The following is a 16,306-nucleotide window of genomic DNA, read 5'->3' on the forward strand; positions in this document are numbered from 1 at the left end:
TGTGTTAACTTGGTCATGCCAGTGATGAAGGAGCTGCTATCCCTAGGATCCAGCCTCTGTGCAGCACTACAGCAAGTCTGACTCAAAAAATCTCTTGCCCTGTAATTACACAACTCAACACATTCAGTTAGTAATAGCCATACAATTTAATTATTTTGTCTTGCTGGTTAATAATCTGTCATTTTTAGATTTCCTTTCTGCTACCACTAGTTTGATTATTATTATTATCCACGTAAATGTAATAGTTTCCTTTGTACTAAAACTCAAAGTTGGTAGGCCTGCATAATGTACTTGCTCAAACAATTTCCCGAAGGAGACCTCCTGAGGGATCAATAAAGTTTTACCTTACCTTAATGTACTTGCTCCTGCTGCTACCACGACTGTAAAGAACCTCAGTGTTTGCTGTGATCATGACTTGACATTTAACTTGCACACAAAACAAATATCACAGACTGACTACTTTCACTATCGTAACATTTCAAAAATCACGTATTTACCTCCTTCGGACGCTGCTGAGAAGCTCATCCATGCTGACTATCGAACACTTTTCTGTCAGGTTGTTCAAAAAAAGTCTCTTCAGCTCATTGAGAACTCTGCAGCTTGTGTTCTGACTAAGACTAAGAGGTGTGATCACATTACTCCTGTGCTGTCCAAATCTCTAAATGGATATGGAGCCAGGGCCTTAAGTTTTCAAGCCCCTCTGATGTGGAACCAACTACCGGCTTCAGTCCGGAGGGCAGACACCCTCTTTATGTTTTATGTTAAAACTTTACTTTTTGATAAAGCCTGTAGTTAGGACTGACCCATGTTCTGACTGAACCAGCCCTTTTTGTTATACTGCTATAGACGGTTGATTCGGGTCAATACACTGTTCTGGTTCTCTTGGATCTGTCCTCAGCCTTTGACACAGTTGATCACCAGATCCTGCTGAGAAGACTGAGGGATGAAGTGGGACTCTCTGGGACTGTGTTACAGTGGTTCTCGTCATACCTTTCTGGGCGCAGTTTCAGTATATCTGCCAATCAAATGAGGTCTGAATCAGCGGATCTGTTGTGTGGAGTCCCTCAAGGTTCTGTTCTGGGTCCTTTATTGTTTTTGCTGTACTTGATTCCCCTGGGTAAAATCATTCAGAGATTTACTGATGTATCTTACCAAATTTTTGCCGATGACATCCAGCTCTACTGCTATATTGATCCAACTGAGCCCCGGAGGCTGAACAGCTTAGTCAATTGTTTGCTAGAAATCAAACAATGGTTGAGTGACAACACTTTGCAGCTAAATGTGGACAAAACTGAAACTCTGGTTATTGCTCCTGATGATAAGGTTCCAGGGTTGAGTCTGTACTTGGATGACATGTCTCTAGTTCCACACTGCAGAAAACTGACCAGAAACTGTTTCCTACAACTGAGAAAAATCTCGAAACTTTGGAAAATGTTGTCACACGATCTGAAGTTTGTAATCCATGCGTTTGTGTCTTCTCGTCTGGACTATTGCAACAGTTTGTTTTCATGTCTTAGCAAGAAGGAGCTGTCTCGCCTGCATCCAGAACTCTACAACGAGAATTCTGACCCGCTCAAGTAGAAGAACTCACATTTCTCCGATTTTTAAAACTCCAGTTCCTTTCAGGATCAACTTTAAAATTCTGGTTCTTACTTTCAGAGCTATTCATGGTCCTCCTTACATCACTGATCTGATCCAGCCTTACACCCCAGCTTGGGCTCTGAGGTCTGTGGATCAGAATCTACTGATGGTTCCTGAACACGGTTCTGGACCAGAGGAGAGAAATCCTTCCAGGCTGTTGCTCCTAAGATTTGGAACGATCTTCCTCTCTCTTTGCGAAGTCTACTTACTCCTTCACGGAATGGAGTCTACTTACTCCTTCAAGGAACATCTTAAGACTTTCTTATTCGTGCAGGCTTTTCCTTAATTTACTGGAACACCTGTGTTGTTCTCGGTGTCATCTAGACCTTTTAATTATATATTTTATTGAATATTGTTTAAGCGTTTTGTGACCCTGGTCTGGAGAAGCGCTCTATATAGTAATAAATTACTTACTTACTGACTTGACGTTTAACTTGCACACACAACAAATATCAGAGACTGACTACTTTCACTGTTGTTACATTTTGGGGCTAGAGGCAAACATGTATGCCTGTATGACGGTTGTGAACGGTACTCAGTTTACTTACTACTTTACTGTTCAAAGATTCAGATTCATAAAACACAGGACGTGATGTTAAACTGTCCAATTTGCCAACAGATGGCAGTCACATGAGGTTGATGTTGACAGTGGCGGGAGCTAGTGGGGGGGGATGTAAATTTGGGACACATCATCAGCAGTATACCTTTAAGTCATGGCGAGCTACAGGGTGATGAAGCCTGAGCTTGTGCCCAATGCCACATCATGCATACACTTCAACTGGATAGACTTTGGCCTTCCATCCTTGTTGCTTTGCGTCTGCTGTCAGTTCTGTGTAGCGCAATTTCTTGCGCTCAAAGGCTTCTTTGGTGAAGCTCTCCCATGGTACTGAAATCTTAATGGATGCTCGCATATTAAACAACCCAGACACAAATCAATTTGTTCAAGATGAAGCGATCAGCTTCTTACTTGACAGTAGTTGGTGAATGGAGGTTTAGGCAGCAGCTGGAGACCAGATGAAGGTGGCAAGCGAGTGGATGCCAGCGAGGATGGGGGGATGAAGGAAATGACGATGAGGATGAGGATGAAGCGGTCAGGAAAGAGGGAATTAAAACGGTTAAAACTGGAGTCCGTTTCTGTCGCTCCAACACGACGTCACCTCCGGGTCTTAATAATTTGCTTTATGGAGAAAATAGGTCAATGCAGAGTGTAGCGGGTCGTTTATTCGCCGCTTCAACTCAAACAAAGATACAAACTTTTACGATCGATCGGACACGGCAGCTCTACGGGTCAATAGCTCCGGGAAAGACGGTCCAGTACTATAGAGCATCGCTATATTTAAGGGAAAGTTTCCTGTCCAGGGGGTCGTCTCTTCCGGGGCAGATGGTTCTTTCAAGTTCGTTCATGTCTCGGGTCACCTGCAGAGTAACTTCCTTGCTTTCCTGTTGCGTGGGCGGATGCCTTTGTCTTCCAGCCCCCCTTTTTTGGGTGTGTTCTGCTTTGCTCTTTGTTTCACACCCCCAGGCGGACAGATGTTAGAGTATTCGCTGTTATGACTCTACTTCCGCTCCAAGCTTTTCTTTAAACAGTGTATCAGTCTGGAGTGAAATGTTGATTGTGAATGTGTATTCAAACGTTTAAGCTCTTGGATGAAGCTAGTAATTTATACTTTGTATTTTGATTATCTTTTAGAATTAATTTAAGTATGGCGTATACGTATATTGTATAATAATTTTGAATCTAACAGAATCAAAGTTATTTTGACGAGGGGGCCAAGCGATTGCATTTGGTCCACCGAACTTTCCGATGAATCACAGTGTCGGCTTCCTGGTTGTAGACACCTCGAGTGAACAGCGCTGAGCGCCTGGAATGCTCACTTTGCTGAAGGAAAGTCTTTTAGGTCAGGAACACTTGCTACTTACCAGGAGGTAAGGATTATTCACTGGTCAAAGGATTCGAACAATTTTGCTAAGTTGAACAGCGGTTCTTATGCTGAAACTCAGCAATGGTAAAAGGGTAAACCCTTATGATTGGATGACGTTTCTCGGCAGGAAAAAGTGGTGAGGTCAGCGACCACTTGCACCACAACATTTCATCCTTCCTGCTTTGGGAACTTGGGGTATATCCATTGATTACCACTTTCGCGATGACCTTCCTGCTTTGGTCACTCAGGCAAAGGCTGTGAAATGCAAATACCACATGGCCTGGTGTTGTCTATATTGACCATACTGATGTTGACACAGATCGATATTGATCAAGTTTTTACGTCAGTAAATCCCTACAATAATTTTTCATTAAAATGTATAAACTAGTGGCCAAAATGAGGTCATAGTCAGTTAGGTCATAGAATGTCTGTGTAGCTAGGACACACATAGTCTCACTTTGATAATCTTTAGCAGTGGAATGCTGTGATAAACGTGTTTTTTACTTAGAACACAAATCTTTTGAATGGGTGAAAGGTTTTGTGGAGACAAAGTTTAGATTTTAGTCAAACAAAAGCCTCAGTGACACAAGAGCCAAGAGAAGTGAAACAATTATTTAATCAAAGCACAACAAGGACAACCCGTTGCAATAATAAAACTACTTATTCAATGTTTTCTTGGGGGTCAGCAAGAAAGCCGATAATGAAATTGAGTATTTTAAAGTGTAATACATTTCTCCAACTTTTTGGCTATAAAAAAAAGTCACATTCATTAAAAAATTATGTCAACATGGTGAACAGCGATGTATCAATTTTGCTAGTGTTCAGGTATTAAAAGTACAATATAAAACATCACCCTCATGTCAACTAAGAGCTGGGATTAAATTGAGAGTAGTCCGTTCCTTTTTGGGTTAAAGACAAAAATGTATGCCTGTTTGACAATTGTGAACAGTGCTCAGTTTTCTTTGTCCAAAAAGACTTGTGTAGTCTAGATTCCGTGTTTTGGTCTAACTAAAGCCACATTTCTATGAAGACTTTCTTTTCTGAGAAAAACGCTATTAAATATTATTTCTGCCGCCTGGTGGACTTGGGTTTCCTGCTAATTGTTTCTGTCCTTCAGCAGATGGTACCAAAGAAAATTCAAGTAGAATTTTTTTTTGAACACAGATCTTTTTTTCATGGGTGAAAGGTTTAGGAGTTTAGATTTGAGTCAAACGAAAGCCTCAGTAATACACAAGAGCCAAGATAAGTGAAACAATGATTTATTCAAAGCACAACAAGAACAACCAGTCGCAATTAATAAAACTACTTATTCAAAGTTGTTTTGGGAGTCAGCATCTTCTTCTTTTTATTTCGGCTGCTCCCTTCAGGGGTCGCACCAGCGAATCAACCTCCTCCATCTAACCCTGTTCTCTGTATCCCCCTCTCTCTCACACCAACCAACTTCATGTCCTCTTTCACTACATCCATAACCTTCTCTTTGGTCTTCCTCTAGACCTCCTGCATGGTGGTTTCAACCCCAGCATCCTTCTACCAATATACTGTCTCTCCTCTGTACACGAGCAAACCATCTAATTATGGCCTCTCTGACCTTATCTTCAAAACATCTAACATGTTCCTCTTATTGACTCACACATGACGCAGACTCATCCCATCCTGTTTAACGATTTATATATTTTTATTTTATTTTTTATTTATTTTATTATTATTTTTTCCCTTTTTATACATATGTTTCAGTATATTTTAGACTGTACATAACTTGCTTGCCTCTGTGTTCTATCTCTTTGTAAGATGTTCTGGAGCTGCTGAACCGTGAATTTCTCTAAGGAGATGAATAAAGTATCTATCTATCTATCTATCTATCTATCATTCCTGATCCTATCCATCTTCGTCACTCCCAAAGAGAACCTCAACATCTCAATAGGATGTATTTTTCAAAATAGAAAACCCATTTTGTCAACATGGTGAACACCAAAGTATTGATATTGCTGGTGTTCAGGTATTAAAAGTACAATATAAGACATCAAATATTTACATTCATCCTCCTGAAAGGTTTTCATCAGAGAGAGAGAAGATTTTAATTACACGAAAGTGTGTGTTGAAGCAATAACTAATACAAGTTTTAAAAATGGAACATGGAAAACACACAAGCCTTCCAATCCAGGTCATTCATTTGTTAGACCTTTTTTTTTTTCCAAAAGCACAAATCCAACAAAGAAAAGGATCGGTCAGAGACTTCATCTTCTAGAAAGAAAATACAGTTGTATTCATTAATATATACAATTCATGGATGTTATTTTAAAGGTTACATAGAACATTAAACTACTTCTTAGTCAAATGTTGGTCCTCAGCTGTTGATATTACAATATAATGACTTGAATCAAAGAAAGTTAAAACTCGGGATATTGCTACAGTTATTGTCGTGTGAATAACCTTGAAAGGTATTGCAAATTAAATTTGCATTAATAGTCTTTATATCGATAAAGATTTTTGCGTGACATGAAAGTGTTAACTTCATGTTGTTCTATGATGACAAAAGCCAAAACTGACTGATAATCGAAATCAAATGTCAAAAACATATTACAGATAGAGAATTTGGTTCAAAATGTCATTATGAAATTGAAAGTTTTGAATGTTACCTCCTGTTTCATTCACCGTTGACTGGCTTCCTTCATTGGTCCAAATGTAATTGTCAAACTCTTGAAAGAAGCAATGTGATATAACCATTAGAAATAAAGTAAAAAGTACCATTTTAATGTAAGTAATTTTTTTTTTTTTTTTTTTTTTTTTTTTGAATCCCTTATTAGTCCCGCGAGGGGAAATTCAACCATTCACACATACTAATGGGAGTAGGCTGCACACTTGCGCCAAGTTCACCATCAGGAGCAATCAGGGTGAAGTGTCTTGCTCAGGGACACAACGACACAAGCTTGTCTGGAGCTGGGATTGAACCTGCAACCTTTTGGACTGCAGGCAACCACTCTACCATCTGAGCTATGTCGCCCTTAGTTACTGACTGGATTTTAGTTTTCTGAAACATTTTATTATTAAAAGAAGAATAACAACAGTTTTAATGATCAACAGAATGTTGTCATAAGCCCTATTCACACAGTATTAGTTTTCTGATAGGCGAAATACAGTAGGTTATTTGCGGCGGAATTATTGCATTACAAATCACAGCATTTGGACTTGATTAAACCTCCGACATTGTAATTACTCAGCAATTATTACGAATCACCTTTGGTCCACAGGTGAGAAATAGCCTGTACCACGGGGTACTGGTCCATTTTAGGCCCATATTGACAAACAAGTCACTATGCGTACAAACAACAGCCTCCAATAAATGTTATTTTTGTTTTTTGGAGTAAATGACCAGTGTAAACAAACGCAAGCAAGAAAGAACTTTCAGAAAATATTTAGTTCCAACTTTTGGTAAATGAGGGTGAAATTGAGTCACTCGAAAGAAAAAGGGGAAAAATGGCTTGAAAAGACACTAAGATCTTACTGGGAATAAACAACAACTCTCTCTGGTGCAAGTTTCGGTTAAGTTAGTGATGACATCAGAGCTGCACGGTATTTAGTTTTGTGAACTAGTTTTGGTTCTTGTTCTGGCTCCATATCAATCATTGACAGGTGGTCATGAAGTTGTGTCTGGGACTGAAGACCTCACTAGTGGATCAGTCCATCATGATGCCAAACATACATGAACCCCTTTATTTGTCATACCAGAGACACAGAGATCAAGAAGAACCAGAAATGAAACAGAGAGACAGAAAGTGAAAAATAATTAAAAGTCGACATGTTGTATAGTCTTACCACTGTACTTCAGAAGGTAGGCATCTCTGGACCTGTTAAACAATTAAGGTCAATCAAATGAAATACGCAGATGTGCCAAACCAAATGCTTAAAAATCTGAACTCACCTTATTTTATTTCCTGACTCACAAGGATCTGGGACCTTTGAGAACAGTGTGAAAGATGATCAGTCAAAGGTGTTTCTCTCTCTGCTATACCATTGTTCAAAAGTAAAACTCTTTTTTAGAATTCAACATATTCTGTCCAGATGAAGGGTCAGAATCAGATTCACTTCCAGGTGATAGGATGTTGGTGCCTGTTAAATGCTACAGTCCAGATTACAGAGAGTTCAGTGTCTTTCACACTGCAGTCAAATGCTAAAACTAATAACAATTATGAAAAAACATTTCTGTTGTGACTTTTTCACTCAGTTGAATGTATTGACTAAAGTAATCAAGTCACTTAAAAAATACTCAGCCATGTGATCAAGGTGCACTCTTGTTCTACCTCACCTTGTGGACGAACGAGTCATTGCAGTGATACCAGGTCTTGGTTCGACTGGAATAGGCAGTGGTTGTGTAATGTCCTCCTGACAAACTCCCCACGTGATCCACCATTCCACACAGACTGTACTTGCGGTCCTGGAGCAAGAAGCACAGTTAGCCATGAAGTGTTGTACCCAGAGGAAACACAAGTTAAAGTCATCTACTCGCCTTCATCGTCAGTGTAGTTGGCACCAACACGGCGCTTTGAGATTTGATGTTTTGACCAAACAAATCACGGCCAAATCTGGATAGAAGCAGAATCAAGTTCTCTGGAGCTTCCAGCAGCTCGCACTCCTGCAGACAAACATAATCCTTTTCATTATGACTGTTGAGCATCTCTTCCTTCATCCATTAAAGACACATCATTGAACAAGACAGATCTGAGCTTGAACGATGAACTTTTTAAGCTTAAAGTTGAAGAAAACTCACTCGTGTTGCTTCTGTTTTCATACGGCACGTGTTGCAGAACACCTGGTCCTGAAACTTTTTCTCAAAAACTTTTCCGAAGGTTTCTTCCTGTTCAGATTAAAACAATGAACAACAATTCAATCAAAGAACTGGTGCTGCTTGTTCCTGCTAAAACCAATGTCATTATCAGCGTTTGAACGACCTCAGAAACCTTTTTTTTAAAGAATGATTGAAGTGAGGTGCTCACCACGTCCTGCTCGCCATTATTGTTGAGTATCAGTGGGAGATTCAACGACCAAAACTTATTCTCTTCTTCATAGAGTCGATGCTGCTTGTGGCATTCTGTTGTGTTCCTCAAAGTTCCTCTGAAGATCTACACTCAGACATAAGTTATCACAGCAGACGCTGACAGTGGAAGAGAAGATCAAAGAATGGTCACCTGAGAGGCTTGTGGGCTTAGTTGTAGGAAAATATTGTCCAGACATTCAGCCGCATCACTCTGCTCAAAAACTAAGAACAAATAAAGATACATGGATATTTCAGGATTTACGTAATGACCACTTAGAAGAAGAGGCAAGTTGTCATAATGTTAAATTGTAGTACATTAACAATTCGTTGAGTGACTTTAATGACTTGCCGTTTTGAATGTTCAAAATCTTGGTGATGTTCCTTGTGTCACATTCCTTTGAATCAAGCTTCACAAAAACGTCTTGGAGTTCCTTATCCAGCGGGTTTGATGAATCCAAACTTGCAATAGACAAAAGAGTCTCGACGTGACTTTTTCATAGACATTATTTGATGTGTATCATATGCTGTCATTCATTCCTTTGATTGGTCAATGCTTTTACTCATTGATGGACACATCACCATTGAGATGTGGAACAGAGAATCATTTAAAAATCTCCCCTCAACAAGTTTTCAACTCAACCCAATTCAAAGTCATTGAATACAGCGACTTTAAAGGATCTCATTGATTCATGTTCTTGTGTGTATGTTTGTGTGTAAATAGAAATGCTTCAAACCATAGTCGGAGTCCTGGTGTCATATAAAGGAGCTGAAGGACGCTGTTGAGATAACATGTGGCTCCTTGGTTCTGCAGCCCATAATGTCTTCCTGGCCCAGCAGCTAAACAATCAAATACAATTATAAATGAACTATTGAAATATAAATTAGAGGAATTTTCCACAATGGAAGACATTTATTTTGTAACTTTACGTAGGAAAATGATCCATTAAATCATAAATACTTTTCAAAAATAACTGAAAGTGATTTGAATTGTTGTAATAAAACCATTGAACATGTGATGCATATTCATAGAATATAGTTTGATTGACAGAGGTGTAAGTTCAGATGGATTCATGGAATAAACTGGTCGTTTTTCTCTTCATTAAATCTCTGAACTGAAGTTATCCTTCAGTTACAGCAGCTCCTACTTTGCTGAAAAGTCTCTTTAATTCATTTTTTAAAATATCTGTTTCCATTTGTTCATCAATCTCTCTCCATTATGTAAATCATCTTATTCTCTGACTTACTCAGGGCAACATCACTTGGTGAAGAAATAACAAAACTAACTTGGATGATTTCAGTAAACCTCTGGTTACCTGCTGGTACTTCGACTAGGACTGCTGCTGCTGGTAGTTTATATGAGTGGACGTCTGAATTGGGTTGAGTTGTAGTCACAGATAACTCTGATCTCTGACTCTCCCTGTGATCCTTCCAATTTCCTCTTTGTGCCTTCTCCTTTTTATCCCTGGAGTAGGGTGTCTTCAAAGCTTTTTTTTTTAACTCATCTGCTGGTCAAAAAAAAATTCTTGTCATCAACACAATTGATTCATGTTTTATATTCCAAATTACCTTCTTTTGCTTTCACTTGTGACATATTCTCATTCATGTTTGACTGATCTAGATTTGCAGCTTCACTAAGAGTCACAGGATCCGTCTCGCACATCACACTTCCTGTGTTGAATGGAGTTTCTCTATGTACAGTTGTGTGTTCATCTTTGGCACTCATGATCTGAGATCCATCTCTGATGTTGTAGGAAGACATTTCTGCAGAGCAAAAATACATGTATGTCATGCACTTCTCAAAGCCATACATTACTTTTTCGACTTTCAAATTCCATTTCATATCTTAAAAAAGTATTTTGTTTGGATGCTCTTGTTCTGTTGCAGTGACATGAATTCAGACTCACCACATCAACAGCTGGTCAGAGTCAAGCACTGTTCACACATTCACACATGTTTTTAGTCATGCCAATTTTATACACTATTTACTTTTTACGTCCATATACTAAGTAAGTAAGTAAACGTTATTTAAGCGCTTTCAGACCAGGGTCACTAAGTCAACACAGCTAAAATACTTGCTTTAAAAGGCAGAGACACATAAGACAAACACAAAAGTCCCGAAAAATGTGGGAAAAGCCTGCACAAATAAGAATGTGTTAAGATGTTTCTTGAAGGAGTCAGTAGATCATCAAACACAGAGAGAGAGGAAGATCGTTCCAAAGCTTAGGAGCAAGATCCTGGAAGGATTTCTTTCCTCCTGTCCAGAAGTGTTTTCAGGAACCATCAGTAGATTCTGATCCACAGACCTCAGAGCCCGAGCTGGGGTGTAAGGCTGGATCAGTTCACTGATGTAAGGAGGAGCCTGACCATGAATAGCTCTGAAAGTAATAACCAGAATTTTAAAGTTGATCCCGAAAGAAACTGGCAGCCAGTGAAGAGTTTTAAGGATCGGGGAAATGCGAGTTCTTCTACTAGAACGGGTCAGAATTCTCGCAGCAGAGTTTTGTATTTACTGCAGGCGAGACAGCTCCTTCTGGTTAAGACAGGAAATTAAACTGTTACAATAGTCTAAACAAGAAGACACAAATGGATGAATTATAAGCTAAGAGATTTTTCTCAGTCAAATATGATTGATGAAACATCACTTCCGTTACAAGCTTTGTGTTTCTTTAGATTCTATCCCTTCTAGATCTGATAGTTGACTTAGCTTTAAATTGTAGACATAACTAAAAGTATTTGCGATATATTAAAAAAATAAAAATGACAAGTATGTAATTGGTTCATGTGAACGCCTTTAATATCTTATGCTTTAGCAAAGCCTATTGACTGGGTTTAGTATCAGAAACTGTTTTTATGTCAACAATATACATAGAATTTGTCTCCGACTGTTTGTGCTATCCTCAAGAATGAGTCCTTTTTCAGAATCAGAATTCAAATACAATAAAACAGAACAATATACAGAAACAAAAAATATATCTCATAAAATAGAAAACACAAAATAATGTAAGATGTAGTGATAGAATGATGAAGCTCTAAGATGAAGATTTTAGTTTTATGAAACATTTTATTATAAAAATAAGAAGATGAACAACAGTTTTAATGATCAACAGAATGTTGTCATAAGCCCTATTCACACAGTATTAGTTTTACCTGTAGACCGTTGGTGATTTGTAAATTACCCCCCCACCTCTGTGTGATTTTAAGTACATTCGCACAGGATAAGCGATGTCTGTAAAATAGTCGGTTTTACTAACATTACCTAGAGATACATATCTAAAAAGGCACGCAATAACTGAAAGAGAAAGGTTGCATTACAATTACAATAATAAACACCGGGATGCAGATTTGTACTGGACTAGTATTTTCACCCAGCGCCTGTCTTAGGCGAAATACAGTAGATCGTTTGAGGCGGAATTATTACATTACAAATCACAGCATTTGCACTGGATTAAACCTCCAACATTCTCTGCAATTATTACAAATCGTCCATTATTATTAAAAGTAAGTAAGTATTAATTTTTATTTGTATAGCGCTTTTCCAGACCAGTCACAAAGCGCTTAAACAATCAAAACAATATTAAATAAAGTATATACTTTAAAGATCAAGATAAAACTGATAACACAACAGGAGTTCAAGAAAATCAAGGAAAAGCCTGAACAAATACCACAAGTAGTACTTATCCCGTGCAAATCGGGCTTTTGAAGTGGTTATAGAGACCTCGTCAAAATCCTGGTTGGACAATTGTATCTATCGTTAAGACAAGAAATAGCCTATAGCACAGGGTACTGGTCCATTTCAGGCCCCTATTGACAAACAAGTCACTATGCGGACAAAGAACGGCCTCCACTAAATGTTCTTTTTGTTTTTTGGAGTAAATGACCAGTGTAAACATACGCAAGCAAGAAAGAACTTTCAGAAAATAGTTAGTTCCAACATTTGGTAAATGAGGGTGAAAATTGAGTCACTCGAAATAAAAAGGGGAAAAATGGCTTGAAAAGACACTAAGATCTTACTGGGAATAAACAACAACTCTCTGTGGAGCAAGTTCCAGTTAAGTTAGTGATGACATCAGAGCTGCACGATATTTAGTTTTGTAAGTTAGTAAGTAAGTAATTTTTATTTATATAGCGCTTTTCCAGACCAGGGTCACAAAGCGCTTAAACAATCAAAACAATATTCAATAAAGTATATATTTTAAGTGTACTAGTTTTGGTTCTTGTTCTGGCTCCATATGTCAATCATTGACAGGTGGTCATGAAGTTGTGTCTGGGACTGAAGACCTCACTAGTGGATCAGTCCATCATGATGCCAAACATACATGAACCCCTTTATTTGTCATACCAGAGACACAGAGATCAAGAAGAACCAGAAATGAAACAGAGAGACAGAAAGTGAAAAATAATTAAAAGTCGACATGTTGTATAGTCTTACCACTGTACTTCAGAAGGTAGGCATCTCTGGACCTGTTATACAATTAAGGTCAATCAAATGAAATACGCAGATGTGCCAAACCAAGTGCTTAAAATCTGAACTCACCAGATTTTATTTCCTGACTCACAAGGATCTGGGACCTTTAAGAACAGTGTGAAAGATGATCAGTCAAAGGTGTTTCTCTTTCTGCAATACCATTGTTCAAAAGTAAAACTCTTTTTTAGAATTCAACATATACTATCCAGATGAAGGGTCAGAATCAGATTCACTTCCAGGTGATAGGATGTTGGTGACTGTTAAATGCTACAGTCCAGGTAACAGAGAGTTCAGTGTCTTTCACACTGCAGTCAAATGCTAAAACTAATAACAATTATGAAAAAACATTTCTTTTGTGACTTTTTCACTCAGTTGAATGTATTGACTAAAGTAATCAAGTCACTTAAAAAATACTCAGCCATGTGATCAAGGTGCACTCTTGTTCTACCTCACCTTGTGGACAGAAGAGTCACTGCAGTGATACCAGGTCTTGGTTCGACTGGAATAGGCAGTGGTTGTGTACTGTCCTCCTGACAAACTCCCCACGTGATCCACCATTCCACACAGACTGTACTTGCGGTCCTGGAGCAAGAAGCACAGTAAGCCATGAAGTGTTGTACCCAGAGGAAACACAAGTTAAAGTCATCTACTCGCCTTCATCGTCAGTGTAGTTGGCACCAACACGGTGCTTTGAGATTTGATGTTTCGACCAGACCAATCACGGTCAAATCTGGATAGAAGCAGAATCAAGTTCTCTGGAGCTTCCAGCAGCTCGCACTCCTGCAGACAAACATAATCCTTTTCATTATGACTGTTGAGCATCTCTTCTTTCATCCATTAAAGACACATCATTGAACAAGACAGATCTGAGCTTGAACGATGAACTTTTTAAGCTTAAAGTTGAAGAAAACTCACTCGTGTTGCTTCTGTTTTCATACGGCACGTGTTGCAGAACACCTGGTCCTGAAACTTTTTCTTGAAAACATTTCCGATGAGTTCTTCCTGTTCAGAATGAAACAATAAACAACAATTCAATCAAGGAACTGGTGCTGCTTGTTCCTGCTAAAACCAATGTCATTATCAGCGTTTGAACGACCTCAGAAACCTTTTTTTTAAATGAATGATTGAAGTGAGGTGCTCACCACGTCCTGCTCGCCATTATTGTTGAGTATCAGTGGGAGATTCAACGACCAAAACTTATTCTCTTCTTCATTGAGTAGATGCCACTTGTGGCATTCTGTTGTGTTCCTCAAAGTTCCTCTGAAGATCTAGATTCTCAGACATAAGTTATCACAGCAGACACTGACAGTGGAAGAGAAGATCAAAGAATGGTCACCTGAGAGGCTTGTGGGCTTAGTTGTAGGAAAATATTGTCCAGACATTCAGCCGCATCACTCTGCTCAAAAACTAAGAACAAATAAAGATACATGGATATTTCAGGATTTACGTAATGACAACTTCGAAGAAGAGGCAAGTGGTCATAATGTTAAATTGTAGTACATTAACAATTCGTTGAGTGACTTTAATGACTTGCCGTTTAGAATGTTCAAAATCTTGGTGATGTTCCTTGTGTCACATTCCTTTGAATCAAGCTTCACAAAAACGTCTTGGAGTTCCTTATCCAGCCGGTTTGATGAATCCAAACTTGCAATAGACAAAAGAGTCTCGACGTGACTTTTTCATAGACATTATTTGATGTGTATCATATGCTGTCATTCATTTGATTGGTCAATGCTTTTACTCATTGATGGACATATCACCATTGAGATGTGGAACAGAGAATCATTTAAAAATCTCCCCTCAACAAGTTTTCAACTCAACCTAATTCAAAGTCTTTGATTACAGCGACTATAAAATATCTCATTGATTCATGTTCTTGTGTGTATGTTTGTGTGTAAATAGAAATGCTTCAAACCATAGTCGGAGTCCTGGTGTCATATAAAGGAGCTGAAGGACGCTGTTGAGATAACACGTGGCTCCTTGGTTCTGCAGCCCATAATGTCTTCCTGGCCCAGCAGCTAAACAATCAAATACAATTATAAATGAACTATTGAAATATAAATTAGAGGAATTGTCCACAATGGAAGACATTTCTTTTGTAACTTTACGTAGGAAAATGATCCATTAAATCATAAATACTTTTCAAAAATAACTGAAAGTGATTTGAATTGTTGTAATAAAACCATTGAACATGTGATGCATATTCATAGAATATAGTTTGATTGACAGAGGTGTAAGTTCAGATGGATTCGTGGAATAAACTGGTCGTTTTTCTCTTCATTAATTCTCTGAACTGAAGTTATCCTTCAGTTAGAGCAGCTCCTACTTTGCTGAAAAGTCTCTTAAATTCATTTTTTAAAATATCTGTTTCCATTTGTTCATCAATCTCTCTCCATTATGTAAATCATCTTATTCTCTGACTTACTCAGGGCAACATCACTTGGTGAAGAAATAACAAAACTAACTTGGATGATTTCAGTAAACCTCTGGTTACCTGCTGGTACTTCGACTAGGACTGCTGCTGCTGGTAGTTTATATGAGTGGACGTCTGAATTGCGTTGAGTTGTAGTCACAGATAACTCTGATCTCTGACTCTCCCTGTGATCCTTCCAATTTCCTCTTTGTACCTTCTCATTTTCAACCCTGGAGTAGTGTGTCTTCAAAGATCTTTTTTTGAACTCATCTCCTGGTCAAAAAAAACTTGTCATCAACACAATTGATTCATGTTTTATAATCCAACTTACCTTCTTTTGCTTCCACTTGTGACATTTTCTCATTCATGTTTGACTGATCTAGATTTGCAGCTTCACCAATAGTCACATGATCCGTCTCACACATCACACTTTCTGTCTTGAATAGAGTTTCTTTATGTACAGTTGTGTGTTCATCTTTTGCACTCATGATCTGAGATCCATCTCTGATGTTGTAGGAAGACATTTCTGCAGAGCAAAAATACATGTATGTGATGCACTTCTCAAAGCCATACATTACTTTTTCGACTTTCAAATTCCATTTCATATCTTAAAAAAGTATTTTGTTTGGATGCTCTTGTTCTGTTGCAGTGACATGAATTCAGACTCACCACATCAACAGCTGGTCAGAGTCAAGCACTGTTCACACATTCACACATATTTTTAGTCATGCCAATTTTATACACTATTTACTTTTTAAGTCCATATACTAAGTAAGTAAGTAAACGTTATTTAAGCGCTTTCAGACCAGGGTCACTAAGTCAACACAGCTAAA

At 38.3% G+C, this 16,306-nt stretch overlaps 2 protein-coding genes across 4 annotated transcripts in view; one reads left to right on the top strand and one right to left on the bottom strand.

Annotated features, from left to right (window-relative positions):
- The window catches only part of thnsl1 (threonine synthase like 1), a 258,025-nt gene that overhangs the window by 134,206 nt on the left and 107,513 nt on the right, over nucleotides 1-16,306 (top strand). The gene's annotated exons all lie outside the window — the stretch shown is intronic.
- Nucleotides 4,853-16,306, bottom strand: part of LOC148082135 (uncharacterized) — a 39,320-nt gene continuing 27,866 nt past the window's right edge. Inside the window, exons 60-83 of one of the 3 annotated variants that reach the window (XM_087789242.1) lie at nucleotides 15,805-15,999; nucleotides 15,555-15,746; nucleotides 14,976-15,078; nucleotides 14,595-14,704; nucleotides 14,397-14,467; nucleotides 14,203-14,328; nucleotides 13,976-14,062; nucleotides 13,715-13,840; nucleotides 13,514-13,642; nucleotides 13,130-13,164; nucleotides 13,025-13,056; nucleotides 10,162-10,356; nucleotides 9,909-10,100; nucleotides 9,330-9,432; nucleotides 8,945-9,054; nucleotides 8,747-8,817; nucleotides 8,555-8,680; nucleotides 8,329-8,415; nucleotides 8,068-8,193; nucleotides 7,867-7,995; nucleotides 7,483-7,517; nucleotides 7,377-7,408; nucleotides 6,200-6,259; nucleotides 4,853-5,801 (exon numbers count right to left, since the gene is read on the bottom strand). In XM_087789242.1, the coding sequence (XP_087645368.1) occupies nucleotides 5,737-5,801; nucleotides 6,200-6,259; nucleotides 7,377-7,408; nucleotides 7,483-7,517; nucleotides 7,867-7,995; nucleotides 8,068-8,193; nucleotides 8,329-8,415; nucleotides 8,555-8,680; nucleotides 8,747-8,817; nucleotides 8,945-9,054; nucleotides 9,330-9,432; nucleotides 9,909-10,100; nucleotides 10,162-10,356; nucleotides 13,025-13,056; nucleotides 13,130-13,164; nucleotides 13,514-13,642; nucleotides 13,715-13,840; nucleotides 13,976-14,062; nucleotides 14,203-14,328; nucleotides 14,397-14,467; nucleotides 14,595-14,704; nucleotides 14,976-15,078; nucleotides 15,555-15,746; nucleotides 15,805-15,999 (2,537 nt within the window). In that variant the 3' untranslated portion in view covers nucleotides 4,853-5,736. Of the gene's footprint in view, nucleotides 5,805-6,199; nucleotides 6,260-7,376; nucleotides 7,409-7,482; nucleotides 7,518-7,866; nucleotides 7,996-8,067; nucleotides 8,194-8,328; nucleotides 8,416-8,554; nucleotides 8,681-8,746; nucleotides 8,818-8,944; nucleotides 9,055-9,329; nucleotides 9,433-9,908; nucleotides 10,101-10,161; nucleotides 10,357-13,024; nucleotides 13,057-13,129; nucleotides 13,165-13,513; nucleotides 13,643-13,714; nucleotides 13,841-13,975; nucleotides 14,063-14,202; nucleotides 14,329-14,396; nucleotides 14,468-14,594; nucleotides 14,705-14,975; nucleotides 15,079-15,554; nucleotides 15,747-15,804; nucleotides 16,000-16,306 lie in introns of all 3 variants that reach the window. The other 2 variants (XM_087789241.1, XM_087789243.1) reach the window with 2 other exon arrangements.

Source organism: Callionymus lyra, chromosome 4, assembly GCF_982586985.1.
Source record: "Callionymus lyra chromosome 4, fCalLyr1.hap1.1, whole genome shotgun sequence".
Taxonomy (NCBI): domain Eukaryota; kingdom Metazoa; phylum Chordata; class Actinopteri; order Syngnathiformes; family Callionymidae; genus Callionymus; species Callionymus lyra.